Source organism: Oncorhynchus nerka, unplaced genomic scaffold, assembly GCF_034236695.1.
Source record: "Oncorhynchus nerka isolate Pitt River unplaced genomic scaffold, Oner_Uvic_2.0 unplaced_scaffold_676, whole genome shotgun sequence".
Classification (NCBI taxonomy): Eukaryota; Metazoa; Chordata; class Actinopteri; order Salmoniformes; family Salmonidae; genus Oncorhynchus; species Oncorhynchus nerka.
The window spans coordinates 131,265-155,185 of record NW_027040478.1 but is presented as its reverse complement, the minus strand read 5'-3'; the positions used below and the strand labels follow the sequence as shown (position 1 = coordinate 155,185).

Sequence of the window (23,921 nt, the reverse complement as noted above, 5' to 3'; positions counted from 1 at the left end):
TAATATATTACTGATAATAACATGACTACTATAAACCTCACTACTGATAATAACATGACTACTATAAACCTCACTACTGATAATAACTGACTACTATAAACCTCACTACTAATATATTACTGATAATAACATGACTACTATAAACCTCACTACTGATATAACATGATAATAAACATGACTACTATAAATAATCATGACTACTACTAATATATTACTGATAATAACATGACTACTACTAAACCTCACTACTAATATATTACTGATAATAACATGACTACTATAAACCTCTATAAACTACTAATATATTACTGATAATAACATGACTACTGACTGCTATAAACCTCACTACTAATATATTACTGATAATAACATGACTACTATAAACCTCACTACTGATAATAACATGACTACTATAAACCTCACTACTGATAATAACATGACTACTATAAACCTCACTACTGATAATAACATGACTACTATAAACCTCACTACTAATATATTACTGATAATAACATGACTACTATAAACCTCACTACTAATATATTACTGATAATAACATGACTACTATAAACCTCACTACTAATATATTACTGATAATAACATGACTACTATAAACCTCACTACTGATATATTACTGATAATAACATGACTACTATAAACCTCACTACTGATAATTACTGATAATAACTACTATAAACTACTATAAACCTCACTACTGATAATAACATGACTACTATAAACCTCACTACTAATATATTACTGATAATAACATGACTACTATAAACCTCACTACTGATAATAACATGACTACTATAAACCTCACTACTAATATATTACTGATAATAAATGACTACTATAAACACTACTGATAATAACATGACTACTATAAACCTCACTACTGATAATAACATGACTACTATAAACCTCACTACTAATATATTACTGATAATAACATGACTACTATAAACCTCACTACTAATATATTACTGATAATAACATGACTACTATAAACCTCACTACTAATATATTACTGATAATAACATGACTACTATAAACCTCACTACTGATAATAACATGACTACTATAAACCTCACTACTAATATATTACTGATAATAACATGACTACTATAAACTACTATAACATGACTACTATAAACCTCACTACTGATAATAACATGACTACTATAAACCTCACTACTAATACTGATAATAACATGACTACTATAAACCTCACTACTGATAATAACATGACTACTATAAACCTCACTACTGATAATAACATGACTACTATAAACCTCACTACTAATATATTACTGATAATAACATGACTACTATAAACCTCACTACTAATATATTACTGATAATAACATGACTACTATAAACCTCACTACTGATAATAACATGACTACTATAAACCTCTACTAATATATTACTGATAATAACATGACTACTATAAACCTCACTACTACTATATTACTGATAATAACATGACTACTATAAACCTCACTACTAATATATTACTGATAATAACATGACTACTATAAACCTCACTACTAATATATGACTACTATACTGATATAAACCTACTACTGATAATAACATGACTACTATAAACCTCACTACTGATGATAATAACATGACTACTATAAACCTCACTACTGATAATAACATGACTACTATAAACCTCACTACTACTGATAATAACATGACTACTATAAACCTGACTACTAATATATTACTGATAATAACATGACTACTATAAACCTCACTACTAATATATTACTGATAATAACATGACTACTATAAACCTCACTACTGATAATAACATGACTACTATAAACCTCACTACTAATATATAAACCTCACTACTGATAATAACATGACTACTATAAAAACCTACTGATAATAACATGACTACTATAAACTACTATAAATATTACTGATAATAACATGACTACTATAAACCTCACTACTGATAATACTACTGATAAAATGACTACTATAAACCTATAAACTACTGATAATAACATGACTACTATAAACCTCACTACTAATATATTACTGATAATAACATGACTACTATAAACCTCACTACTAATATATTACTGATAATAACATGACTACTATAAACCTCACTACTGATAATAACATGACTACTATAAACCTCACTACTAATATATTACTGATAATAACATGACTACTATAAACCTCACTACTGATAATAACATGACTACTATAAACCTCACTACTGATAACATTACTACTATAAACCTCACTACTAATATATTACTGATAATAACATGACTACTATAAACCTCACTACTAATATATTACTGATAATAACATGACTACTATAAACCTCACTACTAATATATTACTGATAATAACATGACTACTATAAACCTCACTAACATACTACTATAAACCTTACTGATAATAACATGACTACTATAAACCTCACTACTGATAATAACATGACTACTATAAACCTCACTACTAATATATTACTGATAATAACATGACTACTATAAACACTACTAATATATTACTGATAATAACATGACTACTATAAACCTCACTACTATACTAATATATTACTGATAATAACATGACTACTATAAACCTCACTACTGATAATAACATGACTACTATAAACTACTGATAAACCTACTATAAACCTCACTACTGATATATTACTGATAAACCTCACTACGATAATAACATGACTACTATAAACCTCACTACTGATAATAACTGACTATAAACCTCACTACTAATATATTACTGATAATAACATGACTACTATAAACCTCACTACTAATATAAACCTCACTACTGATGACTGACTATATAACATAACTAACTATACTACTATAAAACCTGACTACTATAAATATTACTGATAATAACATGACTACTATAAACCTCTACTACTGATAATAACATGACTACTATAAACCTTACTGATAATAACATGACTACTATAAACCTCACTACTGATAATAACATGACTACTATAAACCTCTACTACTAATATATTACTGATAATAACATGACTACTATAAACCTCACTACTGATAATAACATGACTACTATAAACCTCACTACTGATAATAACATGACTACTATAAACCTCACTGATAATAACTGACTACTATAAAATTACTGATAATAACATGACTACTATAAACCTCTACTACTGATAATAACATGACTACTATAAACCTCTACTAATATATTACTGATAATAACATGACTACTATAAACCTCACTACTGATAATAACATGATACTATAAACTACTATAAACCTCACTACTAATATATTACTGATAATAACATGACTACTATAAACCTCACTACTGATAATAACATGACTACTATAAACCTCACTACTGATAATAACATGACTACTATAAACCTCACTACTAATATATTACTGATAATAACATGACTACTATAAACCTACTGATAATAACATGACTACTATAAACCTCACTACTGATAATAACATGACTACTATAAACCTCACTACTAATATATTACTGATAATAACATGACTACTATAAACCCTCTACTAATATATTACTGATAATAACATGACTACTATAAACCTGATAATAACACTACTATAAATACTACTGATAATAACATGACTACTATAAACCTCACTACTAATAATACTGATAATAACATGACTACTATAAAATACTACATATATTACTGATAATAACATGACTACTATAAACCTCACTACTGATAATAACATGACTACTATAAACCTCACTACTAATATATAATAACATGACTACTATAAACCTCACTACTGATAATAACATGACTACTATAAACCTCACTACTGATAATAACATGACTACTATAAACCTCACTACTAATATATTACTGATAATAACATGACTACTATAAACCTCTACTACTGATAATAACATGACTACTATAAACCTCACTACTAATATATTACTGATAATAACATGACTACTATAAACCTCACTACTAATATATTACTGATAATAACTACTATAAATCACTACTATAAATACTACTGATAATAACATGACTACTATAAACCTCATTACTGATAATAACATGACTACTATAAACCTCACTACTAATATATTATGATAATAACATGACTACTATAAACCTCACTACTAATATATTACTGATAATAACATGACTACTATAAACCTCACTACTGATAATAACATGACTACTATAAACCTCACTACTGATAATATATTACTGATAATAACTGATAATGACTACTATAAACCTCACTACTGATAATAACATGACTACTATAAACCTCACTACTGATAATAACATGACTACTATAAACCTCACTACTAATATATTACTGATAATAACATGACTACTATAAACCTCACTACTAATATATTACTGATAATAACATGACTACTATAAACCTCACTACTGATAATAACATGACTACTATAAACCTCACTACTGATAATAACATGACTACTATAAACCTCACTACTGATAATAACATGACTACTGACTACTATAAAAACCTAATATACTACTGATAATAACATGACTACTATAAACCTCACTACTGATAATATTACTATAACTACTATAACCTCACTACTGATAATAACATGACTCACTACTAATATATTACTGATAATAACATGACTACTATAAACCTCACTACTGATAATAACATGACTACTATAAACCTCACTACTAATATATTACTGATAATAACATGACTACTATAAACCTCACTACTAATATATTACTGATAATAACATGACTACTATAAACCTCACTACTGATAATAACATGACTACTATAAACCTCACTACTGATAATAACATGACTACTATAAACCTCACTACTGATAATAATAACACTATAAACTACTATAAAATAACATGACTCTATAAACCTACTAATATATTACTGATAATAACATGACTACTATAAACCTCACTACTGATAATAAACTACTATAAACCTCACTACTGATAATAACATGACTACTATAAACCTCACTACTGATAATAACATGACTACTATAAACCTCACTACTGATAACATTACTACTGCTATAGTACTATTACTACTGAGAAATTACTACTACTATTATAATACTATTACTACTACTATTATAGTACTACTACTACTGATAATAACATTAGTACTACTATAATACTTTTGCTTTTGATAATAACTATGATAATAATAACATTATGAGTAACTACTGGTAATAACTTATAATACTGATAATAACAGTACTCCTATTATAATACTATTACTACTGATAATACCATTACTACTATTATAATAACATTACTACTGATAATAACTACTATAAACTACTACTGATAATAATAACTATAGCAACTGATAATAAGTAATAACTATGATAATAACATTAATGCCTATGATAATAATAACATTAATAACTATGATAATAACAATAATAACTATGATAATAATAACATTAATAACTATGATAATAACATTAATACTATAACTATGATAATAACATTAATAACTATGATAATAACATTAATAACTATGATAATAACATTAATAACTATGATAATAATAACATTAATAACTATGATAATAACATTAATAACTATAATAATAACATTAATAACTATAATAATAACATTAATAACTATGATAATAATAACATTAATAACTATGATAATAACATTAATAACTATGATAATAACATTAATAACTATGATAATAACATTAATAACTATGATAATAACATTAATAACTATGATAATAATAACATTAATAACTATGATAATAACATTAATAACTATGATAATAACATTAATAACTATGATAATAACATTAATAACTATGATAATAACATTAATAACTATAATAATAACATTAATAACTATAATAATAACATTAATAACTATGATAATAACATTAATAACTATGATAATAACATTAATAACTATAATAATAACATTAATAACTATGATAATAACATTAATAACTATGATAATAACATTAATAACTATGATAATAACATTAATAACTATGATAATAACATTAATAACTATGATAATAACATTAATAACTATGATAATAATAACATTAATAACTATAATAATAACATTAATAACTATAATAATAACATTAATAACTATGATAATAACATTAATAACTATGATAATAACATTAATAACTATAATAATAACATTAATAACTATGATAATAATAACATTAATAACTATGAGAATAATAACATTAATAACTATGAGAATAATAACATTAATAACTATAATAATAACATTAATAACTATGATAATAGCATTAATAACTATAATAATAACATTAATAACTATGATAATAATAACATTAATAACTATGATAATAATAATAACATTAATAACTATGATAATAACATTAATAACTATAATAATAACATTAATAACTATGATAATAATAACATTAATAACTATGATAATAATAACATTAATAACTATGATAATAATAACATTAATAACTATAATAATAACATTAATAACTATAATAATAACATTAATAACTATGATAATAACATTAATAACTATGATAACATTAATAACTATAATAATAACATTAATAACTATAATAATAACATTAATAACTATGATAATAACATTAATAACTATGATAATAACATTAATAACTATGATAACATTAATAACTATGATAATAACATTAATAACTATGATAACATTAATAACTATGATAATAACATTAATAACTATGATGATAATAACATTAATAACTATGATAATAACATTAATAACTATGATGATAATAACATTAATAACTATGATAATAACATTAATAACTATGATAATAATAACATTAATAACTATGATAATAACATTAATAACTATAATAATAATAACATTAATAACTATGATAATAACATTAATAACTATAATAATAACATTAATAACTATGATAATAACATTAATAACTATAATAATAACATTAATAACTATGATAATAACATTAATAACTATGATAATAACATTAATAACTATGATAATAACATTAACTATGATAACATTAATAACTATGATAATAACATTAATAACTATGATAATAACATTAATAACTATAATAACATTAATAACTATGATAATAACACTAATAACTATAATAATAACATTAATAACTATGATAACATTAATAACTATGATAATAACATTAATAACTATGATAATAACATTAATAACTATGATAATAATAACATTAATAACTATGATAATAATTAACATTAATAACTAACATTAATAATAACATTAATAAATAACAATAACATTAATAACTATGATAATAACATTAATAACTATGATAATAACATTAATAACTATAATAATAACATTAATAACTATGATAATAACATTAATAACTATGATAATAACATTAATAACTATAATAATAACATTAATAACTATGATAATAATAACATTAATAACTATAATAATAACATTAATAACTATGATAATAACATTAATAACTATGATAATAACATTAATAACTATAATAATAACATTAATAACTATGATAATAACATTAATAACTATGATAATAACTAATAACATATAATAATAACATTAATAACTATGATAATAATAACATTAATAACTATATAATAATAACATTAATAACTATAATAATAACATTAATAACTATGATAACATTAATAACTAATAATAACATTAATAACTATAATAATAACATTAATAACTATGATAATAATAATAACATTAATAACTATGATAATAATAACATTAATAACTATGATAATAATAACATTAATAACTAATAATAACATTAATAACTATAATAATAACATTAATAACTATGATAATAACATTAATAACTATGATAATAATAACATTAATAACTATAATAATAACATTAATAACTATGATAACATTAATAACTATAATAATAACATTAATGATTAATAACTATTAATAACATTAATAACTATAATAACATTAATAACTATGATAATAACATTAATAACTATGATAACATTAATAACTATGATAATAACATTAATAACTATGATGATAATAACATTAATAACTATGATAATAACATTAATAACTATGATGATAATAACATTAATAACTATGATAATAACATTAATAACTATGATAATAATAACATTAATAACTATGATAATAACATTAATAACTATAATAATAATAACATTAATAACTATGATAATAACATTAATAACTATAATAATAACATTAATAACTATGATAACATTAATAACTATGATAATAACATTAATAACTATGATAATAACATTAATAACTATGATAATAACATTAACTATGATAACATTAATAACTATGATAATAACATTAATAACTATGATAATAACATTAATAACTATAATAACATTAATAACTATGATAATAACACTAATAACTATAATAATAACATTAATAACTATGATAACATTAATAACTATGATAATAACATTAATAACTATGATAACATTAATAACTATGATAATAACATTAATAACTATGATGATAATAACATTAATAACTATGATAATAACATTAATAACTATGATGATAATAACATTAATAACTATGATAATAACATTAATAACTATGATAATAATAACATTAATAACTATGATAATAACATTAATAACTATAATAATAACATTAATAACTATGATAATAATAACATTAATAACTATGATAATAACATTAATAACTATGATAATAACATTAATAACTATGATAATAACATTAATAACTATAATAATAACATTAATAACTATGATAACATTAATAACTATGATAATAACATTAATAACTATGATAATAACATTAATAACTATGATAATAACATTAATAACTATGATAATAACATTAATAACTATGATAATAACATTAATAACTATAATAATAACATTAATAACTATGATAATAACATTAATAACTATGATAATAACATTAATAACTATGATAATAACATTAATAACTATGATAATAACATTAATGACTATGAGAATAATAACATTAATAACTATGATAATAACATTAATAACTATGATAATAACATTAATAACTATGATAATAATAACATTAATAACTATGATAATAACATTAATAACTATGATAATAACATTAATAACTATGATAATAACATTAATAACTATAATAATAACATTAATAACTATGATAATAATAACATTAATAACTATAATAATAACATTAATAACTATGATAATAACATTAATAACTATAATAATAACATTAATAACTATGATAATAACATTAATAACTATGATAATAACATTAATAACTATAATAATAACATTAATAACTATGATAATAACAACATTATTACTACACATGATAGTGGAAGTTGCTGTTGACTCACCTTAGAAGGGATGGCTGCCTGGTAAACTCTCTCCAAGTTACTGTAGCCTCCAATCTTGTTGAACGCTGGAGGGACAGACAGACAGACAGACAGACACAGACAGACAGACAGACAGACAGACAGACAGACAGACAGACAGACAGACAGACAGACAGACAGACAGACAGACAGACAGACAGACAGACAGACACAGACAGACAGACAGACAGACAGACAGACAGACAGACAGAGAGGGGACGCTGGTGAAATTAGGGTGATGGTGTATGTGTGTCTGTGTGTGTGTGTACCTGTGACGGTGAGGATGATAGTGTGTGTGTGTGTGTGTGTGTGTGTGTGTGTGTGTGTGTGTGTACCTGTGATGGTGAGGATGATAGTGTGTGTGTGTGTGTGTGTGTGTGTGTGTGTGTGTGTGTGTGTGTGTGTGTGTGTGTGTACCTGTGACGGTGAGGATGATAGTGTGTGTGTGTGTGTGTGTGTGTACCTGTGACGGTGAGGATGATAGTGTGTGTGTGTGTGTGTGTGTGTGTGTGTGTGTGTACCTGTGACGGTGAGGATGATAGTGTGTGTGTGTGTGTGTGTGTGTACCTGTGACGGTGAGGATGATAGTGTGTGTGTGTGTGTGTGTGTGTGTGTGTGTGTGTGTGTACCTGTGATGGTGAGGATGATTGCTCCTATAATCATGACGAAGGTCTGCAGAGTGTCTGTATAGATGACAGCAGCCAGACCACCTGATGAAGACAGAGATGGAGGGAACTAAGGCTTGTAGAATATAGTATAGAATATAGTGGATAGATGACAGCAGCCAGACCACCTGATGAAGACAGAGATGGAGGGAACTAAGGCTTGTAGAATATAGTATAGAATATAGTGGATAGATGACAGCAGCCAGACCACCTGATGAAGACAGAGATGGAGGGAACTAAGGCTTGTAGAATATAGTATAGAATATAGTGGATAGATGACAGCAGCCAGACCACCTGATGAAGACAGAGATGGAGGGAACTAAGGCTTGTAGAATATAGTATAGAATATAGTGGATAGATGACAGCAGCCAGACCACCTGATGAAGACAGAGATGGAGGGAACTAAGGCTTGTAGAATATAGTATAGAATATAGTGGATAGATGACAGCAGCCAGACCACCTGATGAAGACAGAGATGGAGGGAACTAAGGCTTGTAGAATATAGTATAGAATATAGTGGATAGATGACAGCAGCCAGACCACCTGATGAAGACAGAGATGGAGGGAACTAAGGCTTGTAGAATATAGTATAGAATATAGTGGATAGATGACAGCAGCCAGACCACCTGATGAAGACAGAGATGGAGGGAACTAAGGCTTGTAGAATATAGTATAGAATATAGTGGATAGATGACAGCAGCCAGACCACCTGATGAAGACAGAGATGGAGGGAACTAAGGCTTGTAGAATATAGTATAGAATATAGTGGATAGATGACAGCAGCCAGACCACCTGATGAAGACAGAGATGGAGGGAACTAAGGCTTGTAGAATATAGTATAGAATATAGTGTATAGATGACAGCAGCCAGACCACCTGATGAAGACAGAGATGGAGGGAACTAAGGCTTGTAGAATATAGTATAGAATATAGTGGATAGATGACAGCAGCCAGACCACCTGATGAAGACAGAGATGGAGGGAACTAAGGCTTGTAGAATATAGTATAGAATATAGTGGATAGATGACAGCAGCCAGACCACCTGATGAAGACAGAGATGGAGGGAACTAAGGCTTGTAGAATATAGTATAGAATATAGTGGATAGATGACAGCAGCCAGACCACCTGATGAAGACAGAGATGGAGGGAACTAAGGCTTGTAGAATATAGTATAGAATATAGTGGATAGATGACAGCAGCCAGACCACCTGATGAAGACAGAGATGGAGGGAACTAAGGCTTGTAGAATATAGTATAGAATATAGTGGATAGATGACAGCAGCCAGACCACCTGATGAAGACAGAGATGGAGGGAACTAAGGCTTGTAGAATATAGTATAGAATATAGTGGATAGATGACAGCAGCCAGACCACCTGATGAAGACAGAGATGGAGGGAACTAAGGCTTGTAGAATATAGTATAGAATATAGTGGATAGATGACAGCAGCCAGACCACCTGATGAAGACAGAGATGGAGGGAACTAAGGCTTGTAGAATATAGTATAGAATATAGTGGATAGATGACAGCAGCCAGACCACCTGATGAAGACAGAGATGGAGGGAACTAAGGCTTGTAGAATATAGTATAGAATATAGTGGATAGATGACAGCAGCCAGACCACCTGATGAAGACAGAGATGGAGGGAACTAAGGCTTGTAGAATATAGTATAGAATATAGTGTATAGATGACAGCAGCCAGACCACCTGATGAAGACAGAGATGGAGGGAACTAAGGCTTGTAGAATATAGTATAGAATATAGTGGATAGATGACAGCAGCCAGACCACCTGATGAAGACAGAGATGGAGGGAACTAAGGCTTGTAGAATATAGTATAGAATATAGTGGATAGAATATAGTATAGAATATAGTGTATAGATGACAGCAGCCAGACCACCTGATGAAGACAGAGATGGAGGGAACTAAGGCTTGTAGAATATAGTATAGAATATAGTGGATAGATGACAGCAGCCAGACCACCTGATGAAGACAGAGATGGAGGGAACTAAGGCTTGTAGAATATAGTATAGAATATAGTGGATAGATGACAGCAGCCAGACCACCTGATGAAGACAGAGATGGAGGGAACTAAGGCTTGTAGAATATAGTATAGAATATAGTGGATAGATGACAGCAGCCAGACCACCTGATGAAGACAGAGATGGAGGGAACTAAGGCTTGTAGAATATAGTATAGAATATAGTGGATAGATGACAGCAGCCAGACCACCTGATGAAGACAGAGATGGAGGGAACTAAGGCTTGTAGAATATAGTATAGAATATAGTGGATAGATGACAGCAGCCAGACCACCTGATGAAGACAGAGATGGAGGGAACTAAGGCTTGTAGAATATAGTATAGAATATAGTGGATAGATGACAGCAGCCAGACCACCTGATGAAGACAGAGATGGAGGGAACTAAGGCTTGTAGAATATAGTATAGAATATAGTGGATAGATGACAGCAGCCAGACCACCTGATGAAGACAGAGATGGAGGGAACTAAGGCTTGTAGAATATAGTATAGAATATAGTGGATAGATGACAGCAGCCAGACCACCTGATGAAGACAGAGATGGAGGGAACTAAGGCTTGTAGAATATAGTATAGAATATAGTGGATAGATGACAGCAGCCAGACCACCTGATGAAGACAGAGATGGAGGGAACTAAGGCTTGTAGAATATAGTATAGAATATAGTGGATAGATGACAGCAGCCAGACCACCTGATGAAGACAGAGATGGAGGGAACTAAGGCTTGTAGAATATAGTATAGAATATAGTGGATAGATGACAGCAGCCAGACCACCTGATGAAGACAGAGATGGAGGGAACTAAGGCTTGTAGAATATAGTATAGAATATAGTGGATAGATGACAGCAGCCAGACCACCTGATGAAGACAGAGATGGAGGGAACTAAGGCTTGTAGAATATAGTATAGAATATAGTGGATAGATGACAGCAGCCAGACCACCTGATGAAGACAGAGATGGAGGGAACTAAGGCTTGTAGAATATAGTATAGAATATAGTGGATAGATGACAGCAGCCAGACCACCTGATGAAGACAGAGATGGAGGGAACTAAGGCTTGTAGAATATAGTATAGAATATAGTGGATAGATGACAGCAGCCAGACTGAGTGTAGAGGAGAGGAGGGCTTGTAGAATATAGTATAGAATATAGTGGATAGATGATGGAGGGAACTAAGGCTTGTAGAATATAGTATAGAATATAGTGGATAGATGACAGCAGCCAGACCACCTGATGAAGACAGAGATGGAGGGAACTAAGGCTTGTAGAATATAGTATAGAATATAGTGGATAGATGACAGCAGCCAGACCACCTGATGAAGACAGAGATGGAGGGAACTAAGGCTTGTAGAATATAGTATAGAATATAGTGGATAGATGACAGCAGCCAGACCACCTGATGAAGACAGAGATGGAGGGAACTAAGGCTTGTAGAATATAGTATAGAATATAGTGGATAGATGACAGCAGCCAGACCACCTGATGAAGACAGAGATGGAGGGAACTAAGGCTTGTAGAATATAGTATAGAATATAGTGGATAGATGACAGCAGCCAGACCACCTGATGAAGACAGAGATGGAGGGAACTAAGGCTTGTAGAATATAGTATAGAATATAGTGGATAGATGACAGCAGCCAGACCACCTGATGAAGACAGAGATGGAGGGAACTAAGGCTTGTAGAATATAGTATAGAATATAGTGGATAGATGACAGCAGCCAGACCACCTGATGGAGGGAACTAAGGCTTGTAGAATATAGTATAGAATATAGTGGATAGATGACAGCAGCCAGACCACCTGATGAAGACAGAGATGGAGGGAACTAAGGCTTGTAGAATATAGTATAGAATATAGTGGATAGAATATAGTATATAGACCTGCTATAGTGTAGAGGGAGAGGAGGGATAGTAGAATATAGTATAGAATATAGTATATAGACCTGCTATAGTGTAGAGGGAGAGGAGGGATAGTAGAATATAGTATAGAATATAGTATATAGACCTGCTATAGTGTAGAGGGAGAGGAGGGCTAGTAGAATATAGTATAGAATATAGTGTATAGACCTGCTATAGTGTAGAGGGAGAGGAGGGCTAGTAGAATATAGTATAGAATATAGTATATAGACCTGCTATAGTGTAGAGGGAGAGGAGGGATAGTAGAATATAGTATAGAATATAGTATATAGACCTGCTATAGTGTAGAGGGAGAGGAGGGCTAGTAGAATATAGTATAGAATATAGTATATAGACCTGCTATAGTGTAGAGGGAGAGGAGGGCTAGTAGAATATAGTATAGAATATAGTATATAGACCTGCTATAGTGTAGAGGAGAGGAGGGCTAGTAGAATATAGTATAGAATATAGTATATAGACCTGCTATAGTGTAGAGGGAGAGGAGGGATAGTAGAATATAGTATAGAATATAGTATATAGACCTGCTATAGTGTAGAGGGAGAGGAGGGATAGTAGAATATAGTATAGAATATAGTATATAGACCTGCTATAGTGTAGAGGGAGAGGAGGGCTAGTAGAATATAGTATAGAATATAGTGTATAGACCTGCTATAGTGTAGAGGGAGAGGAGGGCTAGTAGAATATAGTATAGAATATAGTATATAGACCTGCTATAGTGTAGAGGGAGAGGAGGGATAGTAGAATATAGTATAGAATATAGTATATAGACCTGCTATAGTGTAGAGGGAGAGGAGGGCTAGTAGAATATAGTATAGAATATAGTATATAGACCTGCTATAGTGTAGAGGGAGAGGAGGGATAGTAGAATATAGTATAGAATATAGTATATAGACCTGCTATAGTGTAGAGGGAGAGGAGGGCTAGTAGAATATAGTATAGAATATAGTATATAGACCTGCTATAGTGTAGAGGGAGAGGAGGGATAGTAGAATATAGTATAGAATATAGTATAGAATATAGTATAGAATATAGTGTATAGACCTGCTATAGTGTAGAGGGAGAGGAGGGATAGTAGAATATAGTATAGAATATAGTATATAGACCTGCTATAGTGTAGAGGGAGAGGAGGGATAGTAGAATATAGTATAGAATATAGTATATAGACCTGCTATAGTGTAGAGGGAGAGGAGGGCTAGTAGAATATAGTATAGAATATAGTATATAGACCTGCTATAGTGTAGAGGGAGAGGAGGGCTAGTAGAATATAGTATAGAATATAGTATATAGACCTGCTATAGTGTAGAGGGAGAGGAGGGCTAGTAGAATATAGTATAGAATATAGTATATAGACCTGCTATAGTGTAGAGGGAGAGGAGGGATAGTAGAATATAGTATAGAATATAGTATAGAATATAGTATATAGACCTGCTATAGTGTAGAGGGAGAGGAGGGCTAGTAGAATATAGTATAGAATATAGTATATAGACCTGCTATAGTGTAGAGGGAGAGGAGGGCTAGTAGAATATAGTATAGAATATAGTATATAGACCTGCTATAGTGTAGAGGGAGAGGAGGGCTAGTAGAATATAGTATAGAATATAGTATATAGACCTGCTATAGTGTAGAGGGAGAGGAGGGATAGTAGAATATAGTATAGAATATAGTGTATAGACCTGCTATAGTGTAGAAGGAGAGGAGGGCTAGTAGAATATAGTATATAGACCTGCTATAGTGTAGAGGGCAGTGACCACCAGCATGAGGACGGTAGACAGGTACAGGTTCCATCCTAAACACACCTGGACAAACAACGCCCCTGAGTACAGGTCTGTCTGATAGAGGGAGACGAGAGAGAGGAGGGGGAGATGGGGGAGGGAGGGGGAGAGAGAGAGGAGGGAGGAGGGGGAGGGGGAGGAGGGGGAGGGAGGAGAGGGGGAGGGGGAGGGAGGGGGAGAGAGGGTGGAGGGAGGAGGAGGGGAGGGGGGAGGGAGGGTGGAGGGAGGAGAGAGGGGGAGGGGGAGGGAGGGGAGGGAGGAGAGAGGGTGGAGGGAGGGGAGGGGGAGGGAGAGAGGGAGAGAGGGAGGAGGGGGAGGAGGGAGGAGGGAGGTGAGAGGAGGGGGATGGAGACGAGGGAGAGAGAGAGGGAGGAGGGGGGAGAGAGAGAGAGGAGGGGGAGGGAGGAGAGAGAGAGGAGGGGGAGGGAGAAGAGGGGGAGGGAGGGAGGAGAGGGGTAGGGAGGAGAGAGGGTGGAGGGAGGAGAGAGGAGGGAGGGAGGAGAGAGGAGGGGGAGGGAGAGAGAGAGAGAGAGAGGGAGGAGGGGAGGGAGGAGAGAGAGGGAGGAGAGAGAGAGAGAGAGAGGAGGGGGAGGGAGGAGAGAGAGAGGAGGGGGAGGGAGGAGAAAGAGAGAGAGAGGGAGGAGAGAGAGAGGAGGGGGAGGGAGGGGAGGGAGGAGGGAGGAGAGGGGGAGGGAGGAGAAAGAGAGAGAGAGGGGAGGGAGGAGAGGAGAGGAGGGGGAGGGAGGAGAAAGAGAGAGAGAGAGGAGGGGGAGGGAGGAGAGAGAAGAGGTTGAGGGAAGAGAGAGAGGAGAGGGGATTAGAGAAAGAGGAGGGAGGGGAGAGAGATGAGGGAGAGAGCAAAAAATAGAGAAATCAGGTCATCCGTTGTCATAGTAATTGTGTTCTGACCTCTGAGACAATGACAGTCTATTCAGTGACACCAGAACAACGACAGGGCTGTGTGATGTGGTATATCATACTGATATCCTGGTGAAGACAGACAGCATCAGAGAGAGAACAGACAGGGCTGTGTGGTGTGATATATCATACTGATATCCTGGTATAGACAGACAGCATCAGAGAGAGAACAGACAGGGCTGTGTGGTGTTATATCATACTGATATCCTGGTATAGACAGACAGCATCAGAGAGAGAGAACAGACAGGGCTGTGTGTTATATCATACTGATATCCTGGTATAGACAGACAGCATCAGAGAGAGAGAACAGACAGGGCTGTGTGATATATCATACTGATATCCTGGTATAGACAGACAGCATCAGAGAGAGAGAACAGACAGGGCTGTGTGGTGTGATATATCATACTGATATCCTGGTATAGACAGACAGCATCAGAGAGAGAACAGACAGGGCTGTGTGATATATCATACTGATATCCTGGTATAGACAGACAGCATCAGAGAGAGAGAACAGACAGGGCTGTGTGGTATATCATACTGATATCTTGGTGAAGACAGACAGCATCAGAGAGAGAGAACAGACAGGGCTGTGTGATATATCATACTGATATCTTGGTGAAGACAGACAGCATCAGAGAGAGAGAACAGACAGGGCTGTGTGATATATCATACTGATATCTTGGTGAAGACAGACAGCATCAGAGAGAGAGAACAGACAGGGCTGTGTGATATATCATACTGATATCTTGGTGAAGACAGACAGCATCAGAGAGAGAGAACAGACAGGGCTGTGTGGTATATCATACTGATATCTTGGTGAAGACAGACAGCATCAGAGAGAGAGAACAGACAGGGCTGTGTGATATATCATACTGATATCTTGGTGAAGACAGACAGCATCAGAGAGAGAGAACAGACAGGGCTGTGTGATATATCATACTGATATCCTGGTATAGACAGACAGCATCAGAGAGAGAGAACAGACAGGGCTGTGTGATATATCATACTGATATCTTGGTGAAGACAGACAGCATCAGAGAGAGAGAACAGACAGGGCTGTGTGTTATATCATACTGATATCTTGGTGAAGACAGACAGCATCAGAGAGAGAACAGACAGGGCTGTGTGATATATCATACTGATATCCTGGTGAAGACAGACAGCATCAGAGAGAGAACAGACAGGGCTGTGTGATATATCATACTGATATCTTGGTGAAGACAGACAGCATCAGAGAGAGAGAACAGACAGGGCTGTGTGATATATCATACTGATATCTTGGTGAAGACAGACAGCATCAGAGAGAGAACAGACAGGGCTGTGTGATATATCATACTGATATCTTGGTGAAGACAGACAGCATCAGAGAGAGAGAACAGACAGGGCTGTGTGATATATCATACTGATATCTTGGTGAAGACAGACAGCATCAGAGAGAGAGAACAGACAGGGCTGTGTGATATATCATACTGATATCTTGGTGAAGACAGACAGCATCAGAGAGAGAGAACAGACAGGGCTGTGTGATATATCATACTGATATCTTGGTGAAGACAGACAGCATCAGAGAGAGAGAACAGACAGGGCTGTGTGATATATCATACTGATATCCTGGTGAAGACAGACAGCATCAGAGAGAGAACAGACAGGGCTGTGTGATATATCATACTGATATCTTGGTGAAGACAGACAGCATCAGAGAGAGAACAGACAGGGCTGTGTGGTGTGATATATCATACTGATATCTTGGTGAAGACAGACAGCATCAGAGAGAGAACAGACAGGGCTGTGTGATATATCATACTGATATCTTGGTGAAGACAGACAGCATCAGAGAGAGAACAGACAGGTAGGTTCTGATATCTCTGAAGACAGACCCTCAGAGAGAGAGAACAGACAGGTACTCCTGATATCTTGGTCAGACAGATCTGGAACAAACACACTGTCTGTTTCATACTGATATCTTGGTGAAGACAGACAGCATCAGCAGAGAACAGAAGGGTTCAGGTTATAAGACTGATATCTTGGTGAAGACAGACAGCATCAGAGCAGGAACAGACAGGGCAGGTGATATATCATACTGATATCTTGGTGAAGACAGACAGCATCAGAGTGAGAGAACAGACAGGGCTGTGTGTGTGATATATGTACTGATATCCTGGTGAAGTGAGACTCATCCCTGAAGAGAACAGACAGGGCTGTGGGTGTGAATATCACTGATATCCTGGTGAAGACAGACAGCATCAGAGAGAGCAACAGACAGGGGCTGAGTGATATATCATACTGATATCTTGGGAAGAGAGAGAGCATCAGGGGGAGAAAGAGGGAAAGGTTTCAGTAACTTGTGAGACTGCCAGAGAGAACAGACAGGGCTGTCTGCTGATGGTACTACTACTATATCATAAGAATCAGAGAACAGACAGGGTTACACTGCCCTGATATCTGTCTGCTGACATGGTACTACTCCCTCCTAACATAATAATCAGCGGCATGGTCACGATCTGGAACAAACACACTGTCTGATGGTACTACTACAGAGGAATGTTCAGGTTAATAATTCTTCAATCTGGTTACACTGCCCCCTGCTGTCTGTTGATGGTACTACTACTATACATAATAATCAGCTGGTTACACTGCCCCCTGCTGTCTGCTGATGGTACTACTACTATACATAATAATCAGCAATGCCAGTTACACTGGTGTCTGTTGATGGTACTACTACTATACATAATAATCAGCTGGTTAGACTGCCCTCAGCTGTCTGCTGATGGTACTACTACTATACATAATAATCAGCTGGTTACACTACCCCATAATAATCAGCTGGTCTGCCCCTGATGGTACTACTACTATACATAATAATCATCTGGTTACACTGCCCCCTGCTGTCTGTTGATGGTACTACTACTATACATAATAATCAGCTGGTTACACTGCCCCCTGCTGTCTGTTGATGGTACTACTACTATACATAATAATCAGCTGGTTACACTGCCCCCTGTCTGTTGATGGTACTACTACTATACATAATAATCAGCTGGTTACACTGCCCCCTGCCCCTGATGGTTACACTACTACTACTACATAATAATCAGCTGGTTACACTGCCCCCTGATGGTACTACTACTATACATAATAATCAGCTGGTTACACTGCCCCCTGATGTCTGTTGATGGTACTACTACTATACATAATAATCAGCTGGTTACACTGCCCCCTGATGTCTGTTGATGGTACTACTACTATACATAATAATCAGCTGGTTACACTGCCCCCTGCTGTCTGTTGATGGTACTACTACTATACATAATAATCAGCTGGTTACACTGCCCCCTGCTGTCTGTTGATGGTACTACTACTATACATAATAATCAGCTGGTTACACTGCCCCCTGATGGTACTACTACTATACATAATAATCAGCTGGTTACACTGCCCCCTGATGGTACTACTACTATACATAATAATCAGCTGGTTACACTGCCCCCTGATGGTACTACTACTATACATAATAATCAGCTAGTTACACTGCCCCCTGATGGTACTACTACTATACATAATAATCAGCTAGTTACACTGCCCCCTGATGGTACTACTACTATACATAATAATCAGCTGGTTACACTGCCCCCTGCTGTCTGCTGATGGTACTACTACTATACATAATAATCAGCTGGTTACACTGCCCCCTGCTGTCTGCTGATGGTACTACTACTATACATAATAATCATCTGGTTACACTGCCCCCTGCTGTCTGCTGATGGTACTACTACTATACATAATAATCAGCTGGTTACACTGCCCCCTGCTGTCTGTTGATGGTACTACTACTATACATAATAATCAGCTGGTTACACTGCCCCCTGCTGTCTGTTGATGGTACTACTACTATACATAATAATCAGCTGGTTACACTGCCCCCTGTTGTCTGAACAGAGAAATGCTCAGCCTGAAAAAAAGTCTGACCTGGATTTGACAGAGAATTTAATTAGAATTTGTAGAATTAACCCCAACCATGGCACGGCGTGTGTATGCAGTAGGGGTGAGTGGGGGGACCACTGGGGAAGCTGTGTATGCAGTGTAGGGGTGAGTGGGGGAAACCACTGGGGAAGGTTAGTAGGGGTGAGTGGGGGAAACCACTGGGGAAGCTGTGTATACAGTAGGGGTGAGTGGGGGAAACCACTGGGGAAGGTTAGTAGGGGTGAGTGGGGGAAACCACTGGGGATGGTTAGTAGGGGTGAGGGGGGGAACCACTGGGGAAGGTTAGTAGGGGTGAGTGGGGGAAACCACTGGGGACGGTTAGTAGGGGTGAGTGGGGGAAACCACTGGGGATGGTTAGTAGGGGTGAGTGGGGGAAACCACTGGGGATGGTTAGTAGGGGTGAGTGGGGGAAACCACTGGGGAAGGTTAGTAGGGGTGAGTGGGGGGACCACTGGGGAAGGTTAGTAGGGGTGAGTGGGGGACCACTGGGGAAGCTGTGTATGCAGTGTAGGGGTGAGGGGGGAACCACTGGGGAAGGTTAGTAGGGGTGAGTGGGGGAAACCACTGGGGAAGGTTAGTAGGGGTGAGTGGGGGAAACCACTGGGGACGGTTAGTAGGGGTGAGTGGGGGAAACCACTGGGGAAGGTTAGTAGGGGTGAGTGGGGGGAACCACTGGGGAAGGTTAGTAGGGGTGAGTGGGGGAAACCACTGGGGAAGGTTAGTAGGGGTGAGTGGGGGAAACCACTGGGGAAGGTTAGTAGGGGTGAGTGGGGGAAACCACTGGGGATGGTTAGTAGGGGTGAGTGGGGGAAACCACTGGGGAAGGTTAGTAGGGGTGAGTGGGGGAAACCACTGGGGAAGGTTAGTAGGGGTGTAACATCCTGCGCTGTTTGTTCTATAACCTTACATTCGGAAACTATTCAGACCACTTGACCTCTTCCACATTTTGTTACGTTAAACGCCTATTCTAAAATCTATTAAATCAAATGTTTTCCTCATTAATCTACACTCAGTAACCCATAATGACAATGTGAAAACGCATTTTTTTTGCAAATGTATTAAAAAATAAAAACAGAAATGACTTATTTACATAAATATTCAGACCCTTTACTATGAGACTCTAAATTGAGCTCAGGTGCATCCTGTTATCATTGATCATCCTTGAGATGTTTCAACAACTGTGATTGGAGTCCACCTGTGGTAAATTCAATTGATTGGACATGATTTGGAAAGACACACACACCTGTCTATATATAAGGTCCCACAGTCAACAGTGAATGTCAGAGCAAAAAACAAGCCATGAGGTCAAAGGAATTCTCCATAGAATTTCGAGACAGGATTGTGACGAGGCACAGATCTGGGGAAGGGTGCCAAAACATTTCTGCAGCATTGAAGGTCCCCAAGAACACAGTGGCTTCCATCAATCTTAAATGGAGGAAGTTTAGATCCATCAAGACTCTTCCTAGAGCTGGTCGCCCGGCCAAACTGAGCAATCGGTGGAGAAGGGCCTTGGTCAAGGAGGTGACTAAGAACCCGATGGTCACTCTGACAGAGCCCCAGAGTTCCTCTGTGGAGATGGGACAACCAGCACTCCACCAATCAGGTAGAGGGGCCAAACGGAAGCACCTCCTCAGTAAAAGTCACATGACAGCCCGGTTGGAGTTTGCCAAAAGGCACCTAAAGGACTCTGACCCTGAAAAACAAGATTCTCTGGTCTTCTGAAACCAAGATTGAACTCTTTGGCCTGAATGCCAAGCGTCACGTCTGGTAGAAACTTGGCACCATCCCTACGGTGAAGCATGGTGGTGGCAGCATCATGCTGTGGGGATGTTTTTCAGCGGCAGGGACTGAGAGACTAGTCAGGATCGAGGGAAAGATGAACGGCGCAAAGTACAGAGAGATCCTTGATGAAAACCTGCTCCAGAGCGCTAAGGACCTCAGACTGGGGCGAAGGTTCACCTTCCAACAGAACAACGACCCTAAGCACACAGCCAAGACAACGCAGGAGTGTTTTCGGGACAAGTCTCTGAATGTCCTTGAGTGGCCAGTCAGAGCCCGGAATTGATCAAATATCTCTGGAGAGACCTGAAAAAATCTGTCCAGCGACTCTCCCCATCCAACCTGGCAGAGCTTGAGAGGATCTGCAGAGAAGAATGGGAGAAACTCTCCAAATACAGGTGTGCCAAGCTTGTAGCGTCATACCCAAGAAGACTTGAGGCTGTAATCACTGCCAAAGGTGCTTCAACAAAGTACTGAGTAAAGGGTCTGAATACTTATGGAAATGTGATATTTCAGTTTTTAATTATTTGCAAACATTTCTAAAAAATGTTTTTCTTTGTCATTGATTTTAGAAAAAGGCTGAAACGTAACAAAATGTGGAAAAAGTCAAGGGGTCTGAATGCACTTTATATGCCTTGCCACTGATAAACAGACCTAAAGGCCTTGCCACTGATAAACAGGCCTAAAGGCCTTGCCACTGATAAACAGACCTAAAGGCCTTGCCACTGATAAACAGACCTAAAGGCCTTGCCACTGATAAACAGGCCTAAAGGCCTTGCCACTGTGATAAACAGACCTAAAGGCCTTGCCACTGATAAACAGGCCTAAAGGCCTTGCCACTGATAAACAGGCCTAAAGGCCTTGCCACTGATAAACAGACCTAAAGGCCTTGCCACTGATAAACAGACCTAAAGGCCTTGCCACTGATAAACAGGCCTAAAGGCCTTGCCACTGATAAACAGACTGTGATAAAGGCCTTGCCACTGATAAACAGACCTAAAGGCCTTGCCACTGATAAACAGACCTAAAGGCCTTGCCACTGATAAACAGACCTAAAGGCCTTGCCACTGATAAACAGACCTAAAGGCCTTGCCACTGATAAACAGACCTAAAGGCCTTGCCACTGATAAACAGACCTAAAGGCCTTGCCACTGATAAACAGGCCTAAAGGCCTTGCCACTGATAAACAGACCTAAAGGCCTTGCCACTGATAAACAGACCTAAAGGCCTTGCCACTGATAAACAGGCCTAAAGGCCTTGCCACTGATAAACAGACCTAAAGGCCTTGCCACTGATAAACAGGCCTAAAGGCCTTGCCACTGATAAACAGACCTAAAGGCCTTGCCACTGATAAACAGACCTAAAGGCCTTGCCACTGATAAACAGACCTA

The 23,921-nt window shown here is 35.5% G+C and overlaps 1 protein-coding gene across 1 annotated transcript in view; it reads right to left on the bottom strand.

The window, feature by feature from the left end:
• The window catches only part of LOC135571232 (sodium/mannose cotransporter SLC5A10-like), a 101,024-nt gene extending 83,611 nt beyond the window's left edge, over positions 1 to 17,413 (bottom strand). The window contains exons 1-4 of the mRNA XM_065017016.1: positions 17,309 to 17,413; positions 15,804 to 15,909; positions 10,096 to 10,176; positions 9,449 to 9,513 (exon numbers count right to left, since the gene is read on the bottom strand). Of these exons, the coding sequence (XP_064873088.1) occupies positions 9,449 to 9,513; positions 10,096 to 10,176; positions 15,804 to 15,909; positions 17,309 to 17,335 (279 nt within the window). The 5' untranslated portion in view covers positions 17,336 to 17,413. The remainder of the gene's footprint in view (positions 1 to 9,448; positions 9,514 to 10,095; positions 10,177 to 15,803; positions 15,910 to 17,308) is intronic.
• Between the last annotated feature and the right edge of the window lie 6,508 nt (positions 17,414 to 23,921).